General features: G+C 37.9%; 2 protein-coding genes across 2 annotated transcripts in view; one reads left to right on the plus strand and one right to left on the minus strand.

Moving 5' to 3' along the window:
• The window catches only part of DCAF6 (DDB1 and CUL4 associated factor 6), a gene marked incomplete at both ends in the record, with an annotated part of 95,874 nt that extends 91,621 nt beyond the window's left edge, over positions 1 to 4,253 (minus strand). Inside the window, one exon of the mRNA XM_084251141.1 lies at positions 4,157 to 4,253. Within this exon, the coding sequence (XP_084107267.1) occupies positions 4,157 to 4,253 (97 nt within the window). The remainder of the gene's footprint in view (positions 1 to 4,156) is intronic.
• A 1,092-nt stretch (positions 4,254 to 5,345) lies between these two features.
• MPC2 (mitochondrial pyruvate carrier 2) lies at positions 5,346 to 25,460 on the plus strand (the record flags this gene model as incomplete). Its single annotated transcript, XM_084251021.1, has 5 exons — positions 5,346 to 5,454; positions 15,491 to 15,531; positions 22,757 to 22,841; positions 23,306 to 23,417; positions 25,424 to 25,460. The coding sequence occupies 5 exons, from the start codon at positions 5,346 to 5,348 to the stop codon at positions 25,458 to 25,460; spliced, it is 384 nt and encodes a 127-aa protein (XP_084107147.1).
• Positions 25,461 to 26,028: the final 568 nt, after the last annotated feature.

A 26,028-nucleotide genomic window follows, 5' to 3' on the forward strand; every position in this document is an offset into this window, starting at 1 on the left:
GCTGCAAGTACTTAGGAATCCAATCCACCCTGACCCTGAAGCCAAAAATACTCAATTACAATTACCAAAAAAAAAAAAAAAAAAAAAATACACACCATCAAGTAGAATTGGTAGACCTCAGCTGTAACGGATATTGTTTGGGGTCAACACCAATATTTTCAACAGGACACGGAATGGAAAACAGACCTCATCTAGTAAGGCTAAATACCATTTGGAGAATCTTTAATTTTAGATGTGTGGGCATATCACAAGTTACATGTAAATGTTTTTTACTGTGGGTCATGACCAAAACATTTGATGAACAGAGATTTAAAATATGGTTGTAACATAAAGTCTATGCTATTAGAAGCTTCTATTCTGTCTAAGCATTTTCATCTTATACCAGGCAGGAATGTAGTCCACAATAGTTATCCTGTTGTCTGCAGTTAGATTGATAACACGCCTCCAATAGTCTTATCTTCAGGTAATATCAGCCTATTTTGTGTTTGTCACATTTGACAGTCATTTTTCATTACTAAAATCAGACATTTTTCAACTTTCATTGAGGTCAAGACTAAAGAAACAAAATACAAATATTCGACTAACTTTGCCCCAGGATTTAACAAGGAGGCAAGTCAGTATCTACTCTCACATAATATATTATAATTCTGGAAACATATAAAGAATATGGTGAATTTGAAGACAGATGAATTCAGCATATGCTAAAGAGTACTTTAAAAGCAAAATTATCCATTTCAATACATACTGACTAATAATATACAAAGGACAAAGACCTCCTAATCCCCTTAAAAAAAAAATTCCCTCCACATATAATTGTCAGTGATAGTCTGAACATTTGTATCTTCCCAAAATTGCTGTTGAAATCCTAACACCTAAGGTATTATGGGATCTCTGGGAAGCAATTAGCATTGATTTAGTACCCTTAAAAAAGAGACCCCAGAGTTAGTTTGCCTTTCTGCCATGTAAGGTCACAGTGTTAAAATGGCTTAGAACCAGGAAGTAGGCTCTCAACAGACAAAACCTGACCATGTGAGCACCGTGATCTCAGCTTCCCAACCTCAAAAACTGTTATTTATAAATCACCTAGTTTATGGCATTTTGCTATTGCAGTCCAAGTTGACCAAGACAAGATCTAAACATAGTTGTTAATACATAAGTAACAATTCCCTTGCAAGTTCATTAAAACTTTTTTTGTCACTCTTAATTTAGCATTAGAAAATGTAAATTTTAGATAAATCTGTTCAAAAAAAGAAAAATATGAAAAGCAAGAAGACATGTACAGAAATGAGTTTCTTTTCTATATCTTTATAAAACTGTGTATGTGTATATATATGTATATATTAAAATACATATATCATACAAAATATCATACAATCACTGAATTCCCAGTACTATAGCTAGTGCACAGTATCTTGGGACACTGAAACATTTAAACCCATGCGTGTGACTTTAGACTTTGACAATTACTCTCCAAAAAATGTAACTCCTACATTGAATTTTAGATCAGACTCATAAAGATTACAATCTGTGACTTGGTTTCTGAATTCATGCTAATCCAAATCAAAATTCTATTGGTTCTGGTGAATTTTGTAAATTTGAAGGCTATAAGTATACACATACATCTTTTTCGCCTAGTTATCTTCTTTCTCACAATATAAAAGGATGTTTTGTGATCTGTAATTTTCCTTATGGGAAGAAACACAGTAATTAATCAAATTTAAATAAAATCAACTTTGTATAAAGCTTAAAATGCTTCTACTGGAAATAAATGTGCTAAGTTGAAATAATTTGAAATGCAATGTTGCAGGAAAGTCTATTAATTTATTCTACCACAATTTTACTCTTATTCGGCAGTAGTTTATTATTAGAAATAGTAGAAAGAAATTAGAAATATATTAACTTACAATACTGTAGATAAACAATAAAAACATTTAAATACTGAAGTCTCAAAAAAATCTATTTAGTTTTTAAAGCCCTTAGACTTGGATTTTTTCAAAGGAAGGCTTTATAAGAATATTTCAAAATATCATTTTTCAAAAATCTCATTAATTCAGGCACTACTAACATAGATTTTGCTGTTTCCTGAATGCTAAGCCACTGGAGTATGGAAGAATTGGATAAATTAAGGGTGTAAAAGGCCTATAATGCCAAGAAATTACTTTATAAGTCATTTCTAAATACTTAGAAAACCACTTTTAAAGGAAAGTGTTCTAAGAATGAGCTAACTATAAAGTATATTATCACACTTCGTTTTTTAACAAATTCCCCGTATGTATCTATGTATATATTTTTGAAAATCTGTAATTTAGAATTCTACTAAAGTAAGTGCACTCTTATTCTTTAATTACGCTCCATCTAACACACAAACTGCACTGTCATTAGGGAGTTAAAGTAGGAAGAGAAAGGAAAATTATGGTTTTATTATATTTCAATTGACTCGGTTACAAATAAAATTAATGTACAAGTGTACTAAGTACTTAAACTGCTCAACTAATTGAGATTAAGGGCCAAATTATAAGTTCACTCATGCAGAACTGTGTTAAAGTTCATTTTATAAACTTAGAACTAAGTCCTTTCTCAGCAAGTAAACATTCTAAGAAATACTGTACATCTTTTTAAGCTAATGTTTTAGAAAAGTACTCTCTACTGATGTTTAACTATAAAACAATTAGTGACCTTAATGACCAACTCTAGGTACTTATCCTGGAGCAAATGCCCAAAAGGACAAGGATATTCACTACAGTGCAGTTCGCAACAAGAAGAGGTTGCTACACTATGGTACCGTCACACTGTAAAATACTACGCAATTAAGACTGACTAAATGTGGTTTTGTTGCCATGTTAAGATCCTGGAGATCTAGTGTAGAAAAAATATATTGTAAAACAATGTTCACAGTATGAGACTAAATATGCATGTCTCTCATACATACACACATTCACACAAAGTACAGCATTTCTATGTAAACAGATGTGCTTGTAAGAGTGGGAAGAAGAGATCTGGAAGGATATTTTTGTGTGTGAAATTTGAATGGAAGGGATCACTAGGATTCTTGCTTAATATTTATTAAGTGTTTACAAGGAGAACGTTTGTTACTAAAAAACAATAAAAGGAGAAAAATGCTTGCTACCTTCTCCCCCAATTCACAAATCATAACTGTCAGGGGTAACAAGCTTTCATTTTTATTTGCTTGAAGTCAAAACCAAATGACATCAACAAATACATACCTAGCAAAAAGTGGCAATATTGGAAAGAAAAAAAGATTGCATTATGTTATCGCACCTTCACATGAAAAAGAAGAATGAAGAGCGTGCACAGGAAGAAACAAGAACGCCTCTAACTAACCACGTCCCCTCTTAAGAAACTGGAGTTTTTAAGTTAGCTCGGGGTGACCCAGAAGCCTCAAAAAGCCACTTTATCCCAAACGAAAAAAAGTGGAATACTGTGCCCTCAAGTGCTGAAGGTTGTTTTTAGAAAGCTAAACTAAGAAACAGTAAATGCCAAGTGTGTTTTACAGGGGTGGGAATAGGAACGTGAAACTCTACACCTCCCGAAAGCGTCAAAACCAACTGAAGAGCCGAGCAGAGCCGGGGAAGCAAGTGCGCGGGGGTAGGGAGAGCTCGGCGGGCACTCCGAGGTCTGGGCTCCGAGCCACACAACAGTTTACGCCGAGTCCGTTTGGAGCGTGCAGTCCCCGAGGGTGGTCCACAATTCGCCACTGACACCCAAAACCCCCGAGATGGAAGCGGGGGAGGTGGTTGTCAACAAAAACTTAGGTCCGTCAGCGAAGCGGTGAGAGCGTTGGAGAAGCGCAAAAGCGCCAACTTTTCCCCCCAAGGCAGCAGCTCCGTGAGGTTCGCCAGGTCTTCTCCGAGTTCCACCGCAGAAGCCACCCCAACACCTGCCCCGGCCAAACCGTCTGCCCCCCACTTGGTCCCCCAGGAAAACCCAGCAAGGGCGGCGGCTGGCAGCATGCAAAGGCTTGGCCGTGGGAGGCAAGGACGCGGGGTCTGTGGGCCGGGGAGCACCGGGCACCCCGGAAGCTCCCTGGCACCCCGACCCAATCGCTGTCCCACCTTCAACAGCCCCCCGCGGCGTGGCCCCCTCCCCCACCTCAGGGCGGCGACCTCAGCGCCTCCGCCCCGGGGCCCCGGCTCACCCAGGTAGCGGCTCCGCAGCCGGGACGGGTCCTCCAGCCCGAGGGACCTTTTCCTCACGTCCCACAACAGGTGTGGGCAGGAGCCACCCCGAGACATGGCTCTGCCGGGCGGGGGTAGGAGGGGAGACCACCGCGTGGGGGAGGGGAGGAGGGGGAAGGGACACACGGATCAACACTCGAGCCGCACTGGCACCATCCGCGCGCTGGGCCTCGCGGGAGCCAGTCAGACGGCGGCGGGGGCTGCGCCTAGGGCCCCGACGCCCGGCCGCACCCGGGCTGGAGCTCGCTCCATACTCTCCTTCTCAGACTACCCTGAACATCCAGAGATCAGCAACAGTCCCTCCCTCACCCCCTCCTCCTACGGGAGGGGGAGGAGAAGGCGGCCGCGGCTCCTCCCACTCCTCGTTCTCGACACCCTCCCTTCCAAGCCTTTCTCGCGAGATGACGGCCGCCCCGGGGGCTGAGGCAGGTGCGCGCCACGGCTGCCCTCACCCTGGAAAAGCACGCTCAGGCCACTCTGGCCCAATCCTTAAGTCTCCTCGGATAAAAGAGGAGTAGAGTGAGAAGAAGGTGAGGTCTGAAGGCTCTCGTTCACGAGTGTCATTCCAGAGGAAGCAAGAGCGTTGTGCGACGTCATCTTTAGTTGGGGCACGGAAGGCCCGAAAAGCCCATTTTAACTGCGGGCCTCCTGAAGCCGAGTGCAAGGGGATTGGAGCCGGGGGAGCTTCACTTTCCCTTTTCCAACATGGCCTCCAGGGCAGGAAGGAGAATATAGAAGCCCGTGTTGGGCCCCGCCCACGCCGCATGCCGGCCAATCGCCGTGGGCAGCTCCACTTGCGCAAGTGCGCTGCCGCAAGGCTCGGCAGGGTGGATTAGGTGAGGCAATCTTTTTGGCACCTGTTGCCATGACTCCTCCTTACTCTCGGCGGCGGGAGGGCTGGAGGTGGGCCCGGGGCGGGGCATCGCAGAGCCTCCGCCCCCTCGGGCCTCCCCCTGCTCCCCCCACCACCCCCGGGCCCTTGGGCGGTTCGCAGGGGGCAGGCTAAGCCGCGGGAAGGGCACCCTAAGGGAGAGGAGGACACGAGGCGCTGTAGCCGGGGAAAGTGACGAGCTGCTCTTCGTTGTCAACCAGGGACAAGGACACGGCCACTCTCCCAACTCGGCTGTCCACGAACTCTAGATCTCGAAGATGTCAGCAGCCGGCGCCCGAGGCCTGCGGGCCACCTACCACCGGGTCCTAGATAAAGTGGAGCTCCTGCTACCAGAGAAATTCAGGCCTTTGTACAACCACCCAGCAGGTAATAGACCCGGAACGGTTGCGACCAACACCTTCCGTTCCCCCCCCACCACCACCCTCCTTCCTTTTAAATAGACCTTTAGAGATCCGTTGACAACTCTGCCGCTGGAGGCATCACGCACAGTCCCTTCCCCTTGATGAATCCGTCTATTCGCTCATCCTCTCTGCTTTTCACTTGCTAGAATCCAGCATCTCTCATCAACCCGTGATTCTAGAGTCAGCGCCCTTCGTGACCTCTGTTGCACCCTATCCCTTAGGCACTACTCAAACCTGGATCCAGCCTCGGGGCTTGATCTTTCCCCCATTCTGTGGTGGCAGAGAAAGGGTCTGCGCTACCAGGAAACCCTCCTTAACCCCTCTTTCCCTCCCGGAGTGGTGGTATGTTGATGCGCCCGGAGCAGAGCTAGATTGGTGCCTGGCGCACTGAGGTTTTGAAGTAAAGGTCACGCTTCTTTCAGCACCAGCAGATGTGCTACCTGTTTCAGAGTCAGTGTCATTCCGCCTTTTCACAGGTCTTGCTTGTTTCATTAAGTCTATCCTTACATATGAAATTACAGAATAACTCTTCACCTTTTCAGCAGCCAGACCTGGAGTTCATCCAGCTCTGTCTCTTACTATAGGTGTGACCTTGGGAGAAATTCTAAATCTCTTAGCTTCTGTAAAATGTGGCCCAAGAATTAAAGATAATGTGTATGTCTGATTCTTCATAAATGCTCAGTAAATGTTAGTGCTCTCAAAACTGAAAAAAATAATAGTTCTTTAAGAAACCAGACGATCTCACTCCCTCCAACTCTTTAAGATCTAGAATTCGGTTACCTCTTTTATAAAATGGGCACTAATAATACTTACTTGACTGATACATTCTGAGGTCCTTTTTCAAGTGTGACTTAGCAAAAGAGAAATTTGTTATAAATTGAAAGATTTAAGTGCAACCCAAAAAGTGATTAGTTAACCTGCATTGTCAAATCTATCTCTGCTGGTGGTTTTATTATGAAGGTTGGTTGTCTAGCTCCCGGCATAACTATGAAGCAGCTCTCTGGAGTCTGAACCCATTCCCAAATCTGATTCGGTTTGAAAATGGAATGGACAGTCTTTTGGGATGGTACTTTAGTATGATATGATTTACTACAATATTGTACCCACTATAAAATTGATCTCTAATGATAGGTTTTTGATAAAGACATTTAGTTTACTTTTTAATTCTTTCAACACTCAATTCTTTGGAGTTGTGCTTTATGGCAAAGTTTTTCAGGAGGGAGGAGGGTTGGGCAATACTGCAGTGATCTGAGATTTAGAGTTAGCTAAACCCTGTAAAGTCAACTCTGACCTTCTTAAGCTTTGTGTTTGATCTGTAGAATAAGGGCAGGTAGAGGAGCAATTTTAAACTATGCTATTGCAAAAGGTGATGGTGGTTTTACAGTGATCTTTTCCAAGCATTTGGCTTTTACCACCTATAATCATTGTTTATATGATTTTATTCTACTTTCACAATGAAGGGATTACCTTGTGTTTGTAGATTGTGCATTTCATCTGGATATTCTTGGAATAGTTCAGTTATTTTAAGTCATTTTTCAGCATACTTGAAGGGACATACGGCTTGAAGCCAAACAGAACTAAGATCAAGATTTGGCAGATTGACCTTAACCTTAAATCTCCTAAGCCTTAATTATTCACTCCATAAATGGAGATAATTGTCACCATTTAAAGAGTGTTCTGAAAATTAAATGATATAATGTCTGTAAACATGTAGCAGAGTTTTTGCATCTAGACTCTCAACAAAATGTTAGTTCCCTTCCATCTAAGCTTTTAGTCAATATGTACAGTAAGAACACCTATCACTGCAAAATTATTTGTGATTAAAAGTCGTAGGCACACACAAATGTAGAAATGAAGAAGCATGGAAAATATATCTGTTGATTTACTAGTATTGGATAAAATCTGAGTGGTTATTACCAAGAGTTATCCAGAGAAAATATTCAAGGTTTTACATAACGCTATATTAATGATTGTCATTTAAACGGTATATTAACAATAGAGATTTTTAAAGTGATGTTCAAGGCTAGGGTATTAATCATTGGATATCTATAGTACATTGCTAATTATAATTTTTGAGATTTAATTTTATCACTGCCAAGTGTGTCTAGACAGGTAGAAAGAACATGTCTTCGAATAGACTAAAGTTAGCGTATTGCATTTTGAGTCATTATATTAAAGTAATGTGTGCATTATAGTTAGACCTGTGGCCTTTATCATCCATTTACTTAGGTGTTCATCACACATCATGATCTACCTCTGTAAGAGAACAAGAAAAATAAAATGTGCTAACCAAGTGTGTACCCTGGCAAGTTCAATTCTTGTAAGGGAGATAACCAACTTCCTGACTATAAAAATGTATGACTCCACACTAACCAGCTGCACAGCCTATACTCTTGGTATTTGTCAGAGAAATAACCTTGAAGTCATGCTGCCCAATGTTTACTTAAAAGCTTAGTTGGAAGAAAGCATTATTAACAGAGCAGTCATTCCTTTCTATTTAGGAGCTCCAAAATGGGGTTAATTATCCCAAGGGGCACACAAAATGAAACATTGGAATGAAGGAAGAAAACAGTGGAACTTCTATTAATGCTTGCTATTTTTTAATCCTTTTAATATTCCATTGTGTATTTACTTCTTAATATTAAAAACATGTTAATGCAGTTATATAAATGAAATATATGTATATCTAAATATGTATACATACTGGATTTTGTGGAGTCTATATATATATAAATATATACATGAATAATTTATTAAAATATAAACTGCATTTTTTTTTACTGGTAGGGACATGTGTTCCAAAGAAGTTGGGAGATCACAGCTCTAAAGAGTCTAAAAACTATTCTAGAAGGTGGCCAAAAGTACCAACTTCCAGTTACAAGATAAATAAATTTGGAGAATGTAATATACAGAACTATCCTTTCATTAAGTCATACTAGAAATAAGAAACTTTATTTTTCACACTGGAACATAATGAGCATCTCACTTGGGTATTTGTTATGTGTGTATGTTTACATGTGTTTAAAGTAATTTATTCTATTCCAAGAAGGAAATCTTTTTCTAGAGAGAGAATGGTACATAAACTAAATGACATACTTTTTGGGTAGAATTTATATCCATTATATTAAATTCCTCTCAGATAAGGAAATTAGAAAGTAAATTTATGTCATTTTATCAACAGGTTTATCATAGTTCATCAAGGCATCTTGATTTGTTAATTCATTTGAAAATGTATTTCTGTTACATATTTGATTATGATATTCCCTTGCAGAATTTCTCAAATTCTGGAAGTGTAAAGCTTGGACTTTTAAAAGTACTTTTAAAATAAGACAAATTGGGCCTCCCTGGTGGCACAAGGGGTTAAGATGCAACCTACGAAGCTATCCGCAACCACTGCAGCACGAGTTCAATACCCGGCCTGCCAGGGAGCAACCCACATGGCGCAGCAGACCCCTCCTAATTTGCCTGCTGCTCCCCTCAGCAGTGTGCTTTGATCAATCTGCCTGTTCTGTTCCCCACTCTGTTCTGGTGAATCCTCTCACCCCCTACACTTCTGGCCTGTACCCCAGCTCTTGTATAAATAAACAAACAAACAAACAAACAAATAAATCTTTTAAAAAATAAAATAAAACAAGACAGGGCCTCCCTGGTGGCGCAGTGGTTGAGCGCTGGGTTGCGAAGCTGCCCGCAGCCTCTGCAGCTCTGGTTCTATCCCCGGCTGCTGAGCGAGGGTCCCACATGGAGCGCAGACCTCTCCTGCCGCCCGCTGCTCCCCTCAGCAGTGTACTTTGTCAGTCTGCCTGTTCTGTTCTCTGCTCTGGTGAATTCTCTCACGCTCCTGCGCTTCTGACTGTACCCAGTGCTTGTACAAATAAATGAATCTTTTAAAATAAATAAATAAATAAATAAAACAAGACAAATCTATAACAACCCCCCAAGAAATGAATATATTATTCTCTATATTTTTTGTTGGGCTTGAAAATAGTCCATCATAATTTTATATATATATATATATAAAATTTGAATATATGTATATATATATATTTTTGAATACCTCTGATATTTCTTTGTTTTATGTTTTCAGAAATGACTTTTACTTCTTTATCATTTCTCTTGATAGTATCTTGGCAATGTGCATATAACTTGAAGGCAAGTATAACTTTCAGAAATCATCAAAGATGTGGTTCTATTTTCCTCTTTTTCTTAAACCATTAATATCTTTTTATTTAAATTGTTAACATTTGAGACCTTTTTCAACTTTCAAAAAAAGCAAATGAAAATATGTTAATTGTTCATTAATTCTTTGTTTAAAAGACTGTACTTTTGTATCTGACAGGGGCTCATTTCCCTCATTTGAAACTTCAAATTAAATTTTTTGAGGTGATGTTTATTGAATGTCTTCTCAGCAGTTCAAATTTTCTATCTAATCAAATTTTCTTTCATTATAATAAATGTTATCCAGATACTTTGTTTATATTTCTGCTTATCTTAATTTTAAGATATTATAATCACTTCAGGTATCATAATTATTTAATGACTTCATTTTTATTGCTGTCTTGTAAGAATAGCTATGTCATTATATATGGAACATAAACTTGTTTTTCTCATGTCTAGAAAGACATAATGTGACATTGTACTGTCACTGTGTGATACCTAGTTCCAAATGCTTTGTTTTAGAAATGTTGAAATCAATCAGAATGTTTCCTCATCAGGAAAACAATCTCTATACCAAAATGATATCTGTCCAAATTTATTTGATTTATCTACTCGTAAGGTAGGAAATGATTAGCTAAGATAAAATGGAAAGGTGAACTAAAGTATGTTTCCTTTAGAATGTTTTATTAACCTATTGTATGATCATGGCCATTGCTAGCCTTTTTTTTCTTTTTCTTTTTTTCTTTTAAAACTAACAAAACACTACTTGTTTTGCATTTATAGCTATCCAACTCTTATGTGTGTCACTTGGCCATATCCTCTGATAACACAGTAAAATCAGAAATTTAAAATGTCTTGTAGTTTATATTTGCTATTGATATTTTAAGCTTCAGTACATTGCAATTGTTAAATTCGCTTAGAGTTTGTGTTTGAAATTATTCAAGAACTAAAATATTTATACCTTTCTTGGGTTAGGTTCTAGTAACCATAATTTCATGTTTGAAGTTTATTTGGTTGGTTTGGTTGGGGGAGGAGAGGCAGTTAATATTTTAAAACTATCACTTTTCTCTAGACAGTTGAGTAGATTAGTCACCAGACAAACTTACTGAAAAACTTGACTTGTTCATTGACCCTGAAGCTCTTAAGTGTATAAGGAAACCAGGACCCTCCAGGCACTGCTCAAGAAGCAATTTGTGGGAGGTGATAGAAAGGACCATCACTTTTGAAATAGCGAGAGGAGTCTGCTGAATTCAAAGCCAGAGACTAAAACAATGTGCTGACTTATCCTTGGGTGATGATGCCAAACCTCATACAAGAATAAAACATAAATTTAGCAATGAATACTGAGATGACCAGAGACTTTGTGTGAGGAAGTAAAATGAACTAGATGTGATGATAGGACTCTCAAAAGCTCAAACTAAGTAGAATAGACAAAGCATTTGAAAAAATCGAATTATCGGACTGGTGCATTATGGCATCAGACCCATGGGAAGAACTCGCAGGAGCCAAATATGGGAATGCAGTGGGCTGAGAGTAGAGTAAAAGTCTAGCACAATCCTTATATAAAGGGAACCCATTTTCCCTGGAGAAGAGTAAATAGCAAATTCTAGCCTTGAGAATGAAGCAGTGTTAAGGCAAATCTAGGTCAGACCTGAAGTTTTAATATCTTTGATTAGCACCTAACCTAGACAATCAGAAACAGATCATTTAGTCTAAGCTGGAAATGTTAAAGAAGGCTTCTTTGAGGAGATGAAGCCTAAGATGAGTTTTTGAGGGATATTAGGAATTAGCCAAAGACAAGTCAGACTGTTGGGATAGAACAACATGGACTAAAGTTTAGAGATGTGAAAAGCATGAAACTCATTTATTTGCCTATCTTGTCAGTCTTCCTAAGTCAGGGTTTCTTAACTCTGCACTGTTGACATTTTGGGGGCTGGACAATTGTTTGTTATGGAGGGTTGTCCTGTGCTCTGTAGGATGTTTTTAACGGCAAGCCTGGCCTCTACCCAGTAAATATCAGTAATAGCAGTAACACTACCACTACAGTTATGGCAATCAAAAATTTCTCCTTCAATAGATGTTGCTAAATATCCCTTGTGGGGTAAATTCACCCCTGGTTGAGAACCAGTGAACTGGGCTAAATTTAATTAAATTAGGATTCAAATTTTATATTCTGAAACTCAGTGCCTTCATTTAAGTTTTCTATTTCTTTAAGTGCTTGTAAAAAATTTCTTTTGAATTTTCAATATAGTCTTGACCAAAGAAAATTGTTTTCGTATCTTCAGCAAGAAGATATGTAAGAGGAGGGTATCATTTGTGGCTAGAGTTCTAGGTATATGGTGACTGTGATCAGAACAGTATGATGTTTAGGGAACAAGATAAAAGATACGAACAGTATCTCAGACATTGAATATAGATCAATTTTTTACTCAATTATAAGATCAAATTTTAGAATTCCCCAATTGTTTTTGCTTCGCCCTGCAGCCATTTCTACACTGTCCCCAGATTTGTTCTACAATTTAAAATATGGAAAACTTGAAGATATGTTGGAAACCATGAACATGACTATCACATATATGGGAGAAAATGAAGTTTAGCATAATCACTGTTTTGGCTCCCAAGGAAAGATAGGGTCTGTGACATGATTTTACAGTGTTTGAAGAATTGTTGGTCTGAAGTTTGTATCCATAAACTTTGAAGATTGAGAAAATAAGACTTAGATTGCAGGACTTTAGTATTAGGTGTAAATATTCTAGAAAATCATCAAACTTATTTAAAAACTCTTAAAAATATAAGCCAGACATGAATACTTACGTGTGTCAGGCTGATAAAAATAACATGATGTTAAAGATTTTTTTCTGTGTTTGGATATGTGTGTACACATATATGTATATTTATATTATATATACATACGTATGAAGTCTAAACTCTACTTAATATAAACTGCTTCCAACTGTGCTAACTCTCCTTTTTGTTTAACATGTATTAGGTGGTAGTGGTACAAGTATGAATACTATTTAGCCACTAGCCCCAAGAAAGTTATAATCTTTTTTTTTAAAGATTGATTGATTGATTGATTGATTGATTGATTGATTGATTTATACAAGCACTGGGTACAGTCAGAAGCATGGGAGGGTGAGAGAATTCACCAGAGCCAGAGCGGGGAACAGAACAGGCAGACTGATGAAATACACTGCTGAGGGGAACAGCGGGCGCAGCAGGAGAGGTCTGTGTGCCATGTGTGCCCCTTGCTGGTGCCCGGGGATCTGGCGCAGCAGAGGCTGCAGGCAGCTTCGCAGCCCAGCACTCAACCGCTGCGCCACCAGGGGAGGCCCGAAAGTTATAATCTTGATAGGTAAGTAGATATATAATTAACTACAGTAGAATATTTAAAGTACACTGGTAGATTTTAAAATTCCTTTTGCTAAAATCACATTGAGTTAATGAATTTAACTGTAAGAACAATGTGGATTAATGGGAAGAGTTAAAAAAAATACCAGGGATATATTAAATTATGAAAGAATAGTCTGAAATGTGTAACATTGCCATCAATTAATAATGTTAAAGGCACAATAGTTTATACTCTGTGACACTTTCCTATAACTACTAAGCAAAAGTTACAAGTTACCATTTTTACATTTTTCAGTTTCTCTTCTTAATGTAAAAATTAATCAGCTACTTTTGGTAGTAAGTCAGCCACACATTCCCCAAAAAGGAGTTGTTATTACTGGGTTAATTTTCACTTTGGGTGGATGGTATGGTGTAAGTATGAAATTAGTGTGGCTTTTATGAAAGAACTTTAGAATTTAAAGTTTCCCTAAAATACTTTTATCCAACTTCCAGATACGATTTTACTTAAACAGTCTATCTGTTCTTGGGTCATTAAAAACAGCACTGCATTTTATTTATCAATGTATCCCCAGAGGCTGGTGCACCATAAAGATGCAGTAATTATTATGGATGTACGACTGAATGATCTTGTCTACAATAAATTAGGCCCAGAAATACAACTGGGTGCTTTTTCAACTTAACTCTTTTGTTTCCAAATCATAGGTTAAAGTCAATTTAATCTTTAAAATGTTATTTCTACACATGTGTGAATAAAAATCCTTCTTATTAATGACAGCCAGTGCTCACCTGCTGGGGGGGCAAATGGATAAATGAATCTTTACCTGCTAGTGTTATTGTAAAATAGTAATTGGGAGTAAATGAAGAGAAGTGATCCATAAAGACAAATTGTTTTATTCTTGGTTAGTAAAATATAGCATCAAAGCAGCAATGGTCATGAATATACACTAGAATGTTTCTAAATTTTGATTTTCTAGTAGATCACTGTTGTCTTATATAAAGTTGCTTGAGTTGTGTCTTTTTTTTTTTTTAAAGATTTATTTATTTATACAAGCACTGGGTACAGTCAGAAGTGTGGGAGGGTGAGAGAATTCACCAGAGTCAGAGCAGAGAACAGAGCAGGCAACCACTGTGCCACCAGGGAGGCCCCTTGAGTTGTGTCTTAAGAGGAAATGTATTTTGTTTATCTAGTGTGTGAGAATATAATCATCACTTTAAGTGTCTGATTATATTGGATTTAGCATGAACATGTTTCTTTCTCTCTTTGTATCCCCTTGAAGGTTAAAAGACATGGATGATTTGGAAGAGTTAAACATGAGTAGAGTTATGCAGTTAAAGAGCACTAATTTAAGAGTTAGAAGACTTAGGATCCAGTTACAATTCTGCTGCTTACTGCTGTGTGACTTGAGTAGGTTGAAAAACTTTCTGAACCTCACTGGTGAAATGAAGAATTTACATTAGATGACCTCTGAGTTTCCTTCCAACTTAGAAATATGCTTCTCAAATTCTAGGTTATCTCAAAAACCAATAGTTTTTAGTATTGTGGTATTGTCTCCAATACTACAAACACTTAGTTAACATTTTGCAGAAAGCAGGCGTGTGCCAGGATAACTAAAGCAAACACCCTTCTATTGAGGAGCTTACAAAGCTAGTAACTTTCCTTTTTTTATATGAATTAAAGGTTAGATTCATTAATTTTGTACTAGAATATATAGAATTTTTACAAGAGCTAGAAAGCATATGGTAAAATGTTATAGTAATAAATATTAATTGAATTGGTGAATATGTAAATATCTACTGCAGCTTGTATCAAAAATTTCCATAATTTGTAATTTTCTCAACTTGAAGGTTATCCAGTAGTGATCTAATGTTAAGTTCCAAATTCAAGGGAAAGCATTGGAAGTGGTTTCCAAAACCATCTCTGTTGTACTTTAGCTATTTTTAACAGGTGTACTTTAGCTATTTTTTTTTTAAGATTTATTTATTTATACAAGCTCTGGATACAGTCAGAAGTGGGGGAGGGTGAGAGAACCCACCAGAGCCAGAGCGGAGAGCAGAACAGGCAGACTGACAAAGTACACTGCTGAGGGGAGCAGCAGGCGGCGGGAGAGGTCTGCGCGCCATGTGGGACCCTCGCCCGGCGGCCGGGGATCGAACCGGCACTGCAGAGGCTGCGGGCAGCCTCGCAACCCAGTGCTCAACCGCTGCGCCACCGGGGAGGCCCACTTTAGCTATTTTTAATTAGCTAAACTTTAGCTAATTTTAACAATATTAATTATTATTTAAAATAATTGATAAGGTGAAAACAGCTAATCTGAAAGATTGTTACCATATTTAGTCTCTAAATTTTAAATACAAAGAAATAGGAAGTATAGTAAAAATAATTAGAACTAGAGTGATAGATTTGGGAATTTTTGAAATGTAGAGATAACTCTTAAAAGACATGTGTAAAGTAGTTGGTTTATTCCTTAATTTTTCTTTTTCTTTTTTAATTTCAGGTCCCAAAACAGTTTTTTTCTGGGCTCCAATTATGAAATGGGTAAGTCTTAAGGTTTTTACAGGAGCTATGGAAAAAGTGTTCTTTAGTAGGAATGTATTTGAAGTAACTTTTAAGAGGGATGTACTTTTAAATGTTCCTGGCATACCTCTAAATGATTTCATGCAAGTATCTTCAGATATATCTTTTTTTTCCTGCATATGCCACATTACCTACTTTAGTTTTTCCTTATGTAAGATGTTCTCTGAGATTATACTTGTTATCAACAATCTCACAGCTATGTGCTCTAGGAACATACAGCTTCCATTCTAAAATTTTATGGCTAAGTAGTTAAAAATCCCCAAATTAGGGCCTCCCCGGTGGCACAGCGGTTGAGCTCTGGGTTGGGAAGCTGCCCGCAGCCTCTGCAGCGCCAGTTCAATCCCCAGCTGCTCCCCAGCCACCTGAGGAGGGTCCCACATGGCGTGCAGACCTCTCCTGCCGCCCGCTGCTCCCCTCAGCAGTGTGCTTCGGTCCTTAGCCTGCTCTGCTCCCCGCTCTGGCTCTGGTGAATTCTCTCACCCTCCTGTGCTTCTGACTGTACCCAGTGCTTGTATGTATAAATAAATAAATAAATCTTAAAAAAAAAAAAAAAAAAAATCCCCAAATTAACTTTTATTGTTAATGTAAGAGCTGAAGACAATAACACTAAAATAGAGGCAAGGTAAGTTAGTCACAAAACGTGAAATTTATATTAACATTTGGTAAATGACAATCTAGGACTTCTGACACCAAGACCAACACTTTAACTCTATGCCAGTTTCCATTCCTAATGTTCTCATTTAACTGACAAATAATCGTGGTGGCTGCTTTGCAGCAAATCATTGATTTTATGTTGAAAATTCCAGTTTGGCTGGTCCAACCACTATGGAGAGCTGTGTGGAGATTTCTGGACCTACTAAACATAGAGCTTCCATATGATCCAGCAATTCTACTCCTAGGTATTTACCCAAAGGACACAGAAACATCAATTCCAAAGAACACCTGCAACCCTATATTTATAGCAGCACTATTTGCAATAGCTAAGCTTTAGAAACAGCCCAAATGCCCAAAAATAGATGACTGGATCAAGAAGATGTGGTACATATATACCATGGAATATTACTCAGCATTCAAAAAAGATAAACACATGCAATTTGCAGCAACATGGATGGCACTGGAAGGGATCATGCTCAGCGAAATAAGCCAGAAAGAAAAAGAAAAATACCGGATGGTCTCACTCATAGCAGGAATCTAGAAAACTTAAATAAGGGACCAGGAAAATGAATAACTATAAGAAAGTGAAAATCAAAATCAACAAAAAACTATGAACCAGAGACACTTTTTGGGGGGTGGGGGGCGGGAGGGGAGGGATTGGGGTCAGAATGGGGGGGTTGCAATTGTATGGGGAATATAAAAATAACATTTATTATTTAAAAAAAAAAGAAAAACTTTATTTTGCACAGCTTCATTTGGCCCTCATTTTGGGTGAATGCATCATATGTATACTAAGTGTATTTTCTCATAGCCCTTGATGAAGGAGCACACATGTAGGAGCACGTGCTGTGGACTAAAACACTGAAATGTAGTGGTGGTGTTCAGTTATGAGGAGGCCATTGTGATGAGCCCAAATAGGCAAAATCTACTTAATTTTGAAAATATACAAGATAAATATGTTGTGGAAAGCTTAAAATTTTTTTGGAGACCCGGTTTGAGAAACAGTGAGTCTGCACTGTAGAGCTAAAGCAATCATATAATTCAGTTTCCTCGTTTAACATCAAGAAACACACAGCACAGCACTATTTACAATAGCTAAGAGGTGGAAACAATGTAAAGCCTCCGAAAGAGACTACTGGGTCAAGAAACGTGGTTTATATACACAGTGAAATACAAAAAAATAGAAAATTCCAGTTTGGGTTATACCAGTGCTTCTCAAAGTGCAGCTCTTGGATCTGCAGCATTTACATTACCCAGGACCATGATAGAAATGCAAATTTTTAGGCTCCATAAGAATGACTGGATTTATTTGCAATAAATTTCAGGGTCCTTTTTGACTTTAAATTTGCCACAGTATGGAAGTTTATTGATTTTATCAATAGTGTTTCTTTGATCTGGTCTATCATGGACAGTATTATATACTCCTAAGTGCCTTCTTGCCTGTCTCTGTCTTCTTTAAAAACACGTTTTAAGTTCATTTTGAAATCATTATTAGTCTTCTGATGACAGCATAGCAATAAAAACGCCTATGTCTTATTCTCTAGTGGGAAGATTTCCTTTGTTCAATACTTAATTTATGTACTATTAATGTGTTTACTTACCTGAGATTATTTAATAGTAATCAATCTGTGGTAGTCTGTGCATAACATATAGCAGTTGTTTCTGCAAAGGCATACAAGTTCTATATTAAGAATTTCATATTTATTATAATGGGGTTGCTTCCAGAACATAGGTGCTGTAATAACCACCACTAAATCTGAGACAAAATGGAAGGAAAAGACTCATGTCAAATCATTGTCATTTGACACAGAGATTGAGAAAGTCTGCAACTCTGTTCTGATCTACAAATATGGTGGTATCCCCAAAAGAACCACTGAAAAATTTGAGAAGGTTGCTCAAATAGGAAAGGGCTTCTTCAAGTATGCTTGAATCTTAGATCAACTGAAAGCTGAATGCAAGCATGGTATCCCATTGACATCTCCCTGTGGAAATTCAAGACCAGCAAGTATTATGTGACCATCTTTGATGCCCCAGGACACAGAGACTTTATCAAAAGCATGATCACCAATATATCTCAGGCCAATTATGCTGTCCTGATTGTTCTGCTGGTATTGATGAATTTGAAGCTGGTACCTCCAAGACTGGGCAGACCTGAGAGCATGCCCTTCTGACTTATACACTGGATATAAAACAGCTCGTTATTGGTCTTAACAAAATGGATTCCACTGAACCACCCAACAACCAAAAGATATATAAGGAAATCATTAAGAAAGTCAGCACCTACAGTAAGAAATTTGGCTACAACATTATCACAGTAGAATTGTGCCAATTGCTAGTTGGAATAGTGACAGCATGCTGAAGTCAAATCTCAACATGCCATGCTTTAAAGGATGGAAAGTCCCCTGTAAAGATAGCAGTGCCAGTAGAACCATGCTGCTTGAGGCTCTGGGTTGCATCGAACCACCAGCTTATCCAACTGACAAGCCCTTGCCCGTCCAGGATATTACAAAACTGGTGGTGTTTGTACTATCACAGTGAGCTAAGTTGAGACTGGTGTTCTCAAAACTAGCATGGTGGTCACCTTTACTCCAGTAACATGACATCTGAAGTAAGTTATGTTGAAATATACCATGCAGCTTTGAATGAAACTTCCTAGGGGGCAGGGTAAACTTTCATATCAAGAAGATATCTGCCGGGGCCTCCCCGGTGGCGCAGCGGTTGAGCGCTGGGTTGCGAAGCTGCCCGCGGCGTCTGCGGCGCCGGTTCGATCCCCCGGCTGCTCCCCGGCCACCGGAGGAGGGTCCCACATGGTGCGCAGACCTCTCCTGCCGCCCGCTGCTCCCCTCAGCAGTGTACTTCGGTCCTTCTGCCTGCTCTGCTCCCCGCTCTGGCTCTGGTGAATTCTCTCACCCTCCCGCGCTTCTGACTGTACCCAGTGCATGTATAAACAAAAACAAACAAAGAAATAAATAAATAAGTAAAAGCATGCCTCTAAAAAAAAAAAAAAAAAATGAAAAAAAAATTAAAAAAAAAAAAAAAAAAGAAGAAGATATCTGCCAAAGATGTTCATCTTGGCAGTATGACTGGTGACAGTAAAAGTGACCCACCAGTGGAAGCAGCCCAGGTGATTATTTGAACCATTCAGGCCAAATCAGTGCTGGATATGCACCTGTGCTGGGTTGTCACCCAACTCACATTGCTTGAAAGTTTGCTGAGCTGAAGAAGATTGTTGTTCTGAGGGAAAAGCTGGAAGATGGCCCTAATTCATAAAACCTAGTGATACTGCCACTGTTCATCTCTGGCAAGCCCATGTGTGTTGAGAACTTTTGTGACAATCCTCCTATGGGCCATTTTGCTGTTTGTGACATGAGACAGATGGTTGCTCTGGGTGTCATCCAAGCAGACAAGAAGGCAGCTGGAGCTGGCAAGGTCTCCATGCCTACCCAGAAAACTCAGAAGTTTAAATGATTAGCTCTAATATACGCTCCTTATTCCCCCCCTCCCCACTCTTAATCAGTGGTGGAAGAACTATCTCAGAACCATGTTTGTCAATTGGCCACTTCAATTTGATAATAAAAGATTGGTTAATGATAATAATGCATCATAAAATGTTCAGAAGGAAAGGAGAGCGTTTTATGAACCATTCCATTTGTGGCTTTTATGTGTGGCAACTTTAAGTTATTTTTAAAATCAGTACTTTCTAATGAAAACAACTTGACCAAAACTCTGTCACAGTATTTTAAGATCCATTAAAATAAATTTTAATGACCAAAAATTTCAAACTATACTTCTTCCAACATTTAACTATGGTGGTGTCTTTTCTTAACCACATTAGTTGAAACCAAGTAATCCTAAAGGTCAACGTAGATAATTCTAAAAATCAATACTTATATACCTTAAATATTTTAAATTCACCAACCAATCATCTATTGCAAGGCTGAAGATTTTGTGTTGATCCACTAAAATTTAGAGTTCTGTATCTTAGATAAATTGTACTGTATTCTATATAATTTTCAGTTTAGTTTTCTTTAAAGCATTAAATCGTAGACATTTTCATGGGTATTAGAACAGAAATCTGCTAGATTTTTATGGCTTCTCACTCCCCAACCTTTTTATAACACCAAATTTGACAGCAAGTTTTAACAACTTGCCTATATTCAATCTTTCCAAAGCAGTCACTTCAGTTGCCACAAAAGCAACAACCCTCTCATTGTATTTTATGTTTATCTAATAATTCACTAAATAATGTAAATTGTGGGCCTCCTTGTATGTCGCAAGGGGTTAAGCATGGCACTATGAAGCAATCCGCAGCCTCTGTAGCACAAGTTCGATCCCTGACTGGCCAGGGGGCGGCCCACATGGCGCAGCAGACCTCTCCTGTCTCACCCACTGCTCCCCTCAGCAGTGTATTTCAGTCAATCTTCCGGTTCTGTTCCCCACTCTGTCTCTGGTGAATCCTCTCAACCCCCCCGCACCTCTGGCCTGTACCCCAGCTCTTGTGTGTATAAATAAATAAATCTTTGGGAAAAAATGTTAATTGCATTAACAAGTAAAACCAGTATGGGCAGATTTGTCGACAGTGACTTGACAAAAATGCTACTCAACGGCTGGGGTCAAAAATGCATGAGTACAGTAGAGAATAGCCCACTAGCCATGAGTAATTGGCCACAGGTATCTGTTAGCTTGTTTATAGGTAGAGTGGAAAACGCTGGTCAATCTAGGGAGTCTATGTACATAAGGCCAGTTAAGGAAGGTTCTGTTATTTTTGTTCATTGTCTTTTTCTATAAACTAGTCTTTTAACTCTTGAAGTCTGTACTATTTGGTGGAGTTAATCTGTTTTCACTTCTTATAAATTAGTCCAACTATTTCAAGATTATTTGATAGCTATTTATTTGTTTTTATAGCTGAAACTACTTATGAATTAATTCATATTTTAAAATCTTGATGGTTTTGCTATCTCTATGCATTTTGGAATTGCTGAAATATAGCCCATAGTCTTCACAGAGCTATTCAACAAGCCACAATGTAAGGATATATGTCAACCCTGTAGAATAATAATTAGGAACAAGTCCCTTTCTCCCCCTACACAGTGGCAGTATTCCACCCAGCAAAAGAAGTAGAACAAATTGAAACAGAAAATATACATTGGAACCTAGAAGGAGAATGTAGGAGGGATGATTGGGAAGCATTTAGAAAGAAAAATCACAGGACTCTGGGCACGTTTTCACAAAAAGAACACTGGTATTTGTCATTATTTACCTCTAGTTTTACTCGTGTATTTAACTATTTGCCCCTTTTTAAGCCAGAATCGTTGCTTTCTTGAATTATTGACTTCAATATTGCCTCCTGGTGTGGATGCAGCCTATGAAGCTATCTTCAGTCACTGAACACAAATTCTATCCCCGGCCAGGGAGATACCCACATGGCCCAGCAGACCTCTCCTGTCTCGCCCCTCGCTGCTCCCCTCAGTGGTATATTTCAGTCAATCTGCCTGTTCTGTTCCCCACTCTGTCTCTAGTGATCCTCTCATCCCCCCCCCCACACACACACCTCTGGCCTGTACCCCAGTTCTTATATGCATAAATCAATAAATCTTTTTAAGAAAACATTTGGACTTATTATAAACTTGTGTATAAATTCATAATTATGTTTGTTCTGTTTAGGAATGAAACCCTTTAGTAGTTTGTCTTTTCTATGCAAGAGCATCTTTTAGAAACTCAGTAAAACCTGAAAATGATTTCTTAAGAACATATTCTCTAATAGCCTTTTTAGGATTTGCTTTAAAATACCTGAAGGAAAAAAGGAACAAGAAAAAGGGAACAAGGGAAAAGAAGGGAAGTAAAAATATGGCAAAATATCAATAATTGATGACTCTGGTGATAGATATGTAAGGATTTTTTGTGTTGGTCTCACTTTGTGTAGGCTTAAATTTTCCATTAATAGAAATGATTTTATTACATATTGTCATCTCTGCAACAGAGCAGCATAACTAATGTTCTAGTGAAGGTTCATTACTGAATTTTTTGAATGAAGCTGGTGATAAGGTATGAGAGGGGCAACTCAATAAAAGATTGCTAGAAACAGCAAAAAAGGAATGACCAAGTATATTTTGATTATAAAGAAAAATGGTCTAACTAAGAAACTATAATTAGAGCTTTTCTGGTACTTTTTCTTAAAAAAAATAACATTAACAAAAACATTAAGGTGGAATCATACAAATTACCTTAAATATCATTCAGGCATACGCCACAAGTGGTCCCCAACATGTAAAGAAGATATAAATTCATATGTGAAAGAAAGAGTGTGTGTCATTTTCAAATATGTGAGACTGCTTAATGTGGTTAACAGAATATAAATTAATTTAAAAAGCATTCCTAAATTCATTATAGCATTTTGTCATGATGAACATTTTCTTTATGCATAAATACTAAAATAGCTACTGTCATATAGTACTTAAAGTTAACGACCTTTACTCCCTCACTCATGATGCCTTTTTTTCCCCCCTTTGTATGTGCTAATGTGTACTTATAGGGGTTAGTGTGTGCTGGATTGGCCGACATGGCCAGACCTGCAGAAAAACTCAGCACAGCACAATCTGCTGTTTTGATGGCTACAGGTAAGTTATATGAGTATCTTCCATGTTCCTTATAGAACATTCAATATTTTTGTTTTATTTTATATCAGTTCTTTAAAATAGCTTAATGTTTGAAATACATAGACTCACAAAGGAATTAACAGTATTACCTCTAGGAAGTGAATAGGTTATAAATGCAGACAAGGAAGAGGTTTACTATGAATAATTATAGTATTTGCATGGGTATTTGTTTTTCACGAACATATTTTTCTAAGTAGGGGGAAAAGTTGCAGTTAATATTCATTTTACTTAGAAAATTCTCCTTTGATGTGAGAACTGAGTATTTTGTATAACACTATTAAAGACTGAGATTATAGTATTTCTTCTTTATTCCACATTATTGTTGTCAGAGTCTTACTTAGAATTATTTTGCTTATTAAATTTTAACAAGATATTGCAGCAGTACTGTGCTTTAAAAAAAAAAAATGTATGATTTGTTTCAACAGGGTTAATTTGGTCAAGGTACTCTCTTGTAATTATTCCAAAAAATTGGAGTCTGTTTGCTGTTAATTTCTTTGTTGGGGCAGCAGGAGCCTCTCAGCTCATTCGTATTTGGAGGTAAGTCTACCAAAGGTGGAAAAGAAGAAGTCTGCCTCAGAAACCACCTAGATCACAGTACTTTTTTTTTTTTTTTAATTCAAGATTCACAGGTACTGCTAAAATTGGGAAGTACCTGAAGCAAAAATTTAACTTTTCTAAAAAATTTCGCCGGCTTACATTATTAGTGTTAAGCAGAATGTTACCTAGGCTTTAAATCTAAGTGTGTGTATTATCATAGAATCTTTTTAACTAAGGCAGCATATACAATTTATGATTTATTAAATAAATTTTTACATGAACCTTTTATCACTCACTTTCAGTTATATGTAGTAAAGTGGGACTTAATTGTGTGGTTACGTAGTACTAGAAATGTTAGAGTAAGGCTGCTGCTTTCATGGGAAGGTGTTCCATGGCACTGTTTCCTCAGTTAGTAGTGACTGGTTATCACACCACACTTAGAACTCATCTTAGAGGAAGGATCTGGTTTTGCTTGAACTATAGAACTTTCCTAAATTACAAAACAGTTGCATAAATAACAGCTTTTTTTTTTAACCTAAAAATAACTGAATGATCTCAATGACAAAATAGGAAATATTGAGTTATAATTTACCTTCCTTTCAGAAGGCAATCTGTTATGCAGAGTACAGTGTATTTTAATTTCATTGTCTTTGCTAGTAGTACTACTAGTTTTATAATTTAATCCTTTATAACTTAATCCTTCCATAATCATCTACCACATAATAAGTAGGTAAATAACTCATTCTGCAGTGTGCCTTACAAACATTTTTAGGATTTACTTACATAAACTTTGATTTGCATATGATTTTTATTTACAGAGTATTTTTCTTATACACCATTACATTTTAACTTTATATTAACTCATGACAGTAGAGCTAAGAGAACACTAAGTGCCATATACTAAGCTGTTATTTCTAATATCAGAAATTCCGATATAGCTTGACAAAAGGATTTTTGGAACTTTTTGGTTACAATAGAGACTGGGAGATTTGTTTAGAAGTATGAATGTTAGAAGGCCTCCCCTGGTGGCACAGATGGTTGAGCACCGCTCTGTGAAGTGTCCGCAGCCTCTGCAGCGCCGATTTGATCCCTGCCAGCTGGCGAGGGTCCCACATGGACATGGCGTGGCAGACCTCTCCTGTCTCGCCTGCTGCTCCCCTCAGCAGTGTATTTCATCAGTCTGCCTGTTCTGTTCCCCACTTGGTTTCTGGTGAATCCTCATACCCTCCCACGCATCTGGCCTGTACCCCGGTTCTTCTATAAATAAATAAATAAATCTTTTTAAAAAAACAAAAGAAGTATGAATGTTAGATAGGGCATTTGGGAAAACACTTAACTATTTGAATTCATGGCCTTTTGAGAAATCTAGGAGGTATGGTATGCCTCATGGAAGAAGTTCCTTCTTGTGCTTATATTATTCTCCACTCTGTTATAAGCTGGGAAGAGTAGTAAATGAAACCCAGGGTATTGTAGAAGGGAGAAACTCTGACTTTGGCTAACTTTTCTTTGGATTAATGAGAAATAGCCCTTTACCTCAGTAAACTTAAGTGTTTACAACTTGTGAACCCAATAGCTGGCCTGCATCACAGAAGTATATTTATTTTTAGTGATTAGACAGAATTCCATTCCCAACTGATTTTATTCTCAGGAACAATGTTTTGTGATTATAAAATAAAAAATTCTAGATAACCGTATTTAACATACCTATTCACATGTTAGTCATGCTCTCATACAGTTTAGGAGTGAAAATATTCATTAAAATAAGGCTTTTTTACAAAAAACTAATTGCATATCACTTAAGTTGTTAACATTTATGGTAGTTGGAAGCCAAATGCAAATAAATACATGGTTCACTTTTCCTTCTGCCTGTTTCTGTAAGCCTCTGAGGAGATATATTTACCAGTAGCCTCTCTATTTAGAAAGATGAGATGGAATATGCTTCCCATTCCTTTCTTTTTATAAATTTATTATATTTCATGATTATTTTTCTTTCTGTTTCCTTTTAGATATAACCAAGAACTGAAAGCTAAAGCAAACAAATGAAAGTGTTCCTGATCACCTGAACAATCTAGATGTGGACATAGCTCTGGGACCTACTTTGATTTATTATTTGGTTATTGATAAAGTGATGCTAACTGTGCTAACATTTGGAACTTTATTATAAAAATAATCTATCTGTAATTGGTAACTATACTTGATTCAGTGAACAGAAAAATAAAGCAAACTTTTAATAACAATGCCTCTTTGTATATGTCTCAAAGAATTTATCGATTGATATTAGTAATTTTTTTTCTATTAGGAACAAGGGAAAAGAAGGGAAGTGAAAATATGGCAAAATCTCAATAATTGATGACTCTGGTGATAGATATGTAAGGATTTTTTGTGTTGGTCTCATACATACATATGTACCCCTGGCTACACATTTAAGTGAGTTGAAAGATAGTGAAAGATTAAATGGTCTGTTGTACAGAAGGATGGTAGTAGCTAAAAGTGAACTGAAATAAAGCTGAAGAGAGTAAGAAAGCACAGTCAATGGCTTACAAAATGACTTCAAACTATTTTAAAATATTTTATGAAATGAATCTAGGTAGAACTTTTTTGCATATCATAT

The sequence above is a fragment of the Talpa europaea genome, assembly GCF_964194135.1.
Source record: "Talpa europaea genome assembly, chromosome: 12".
Taxonomy (NCBI): domain Eukaryota; kingdom Metazoa; phylum Chordata; class Mammalia; order Eulipotyphla; family Talpidae; genus Talpa; species Talpa europaea.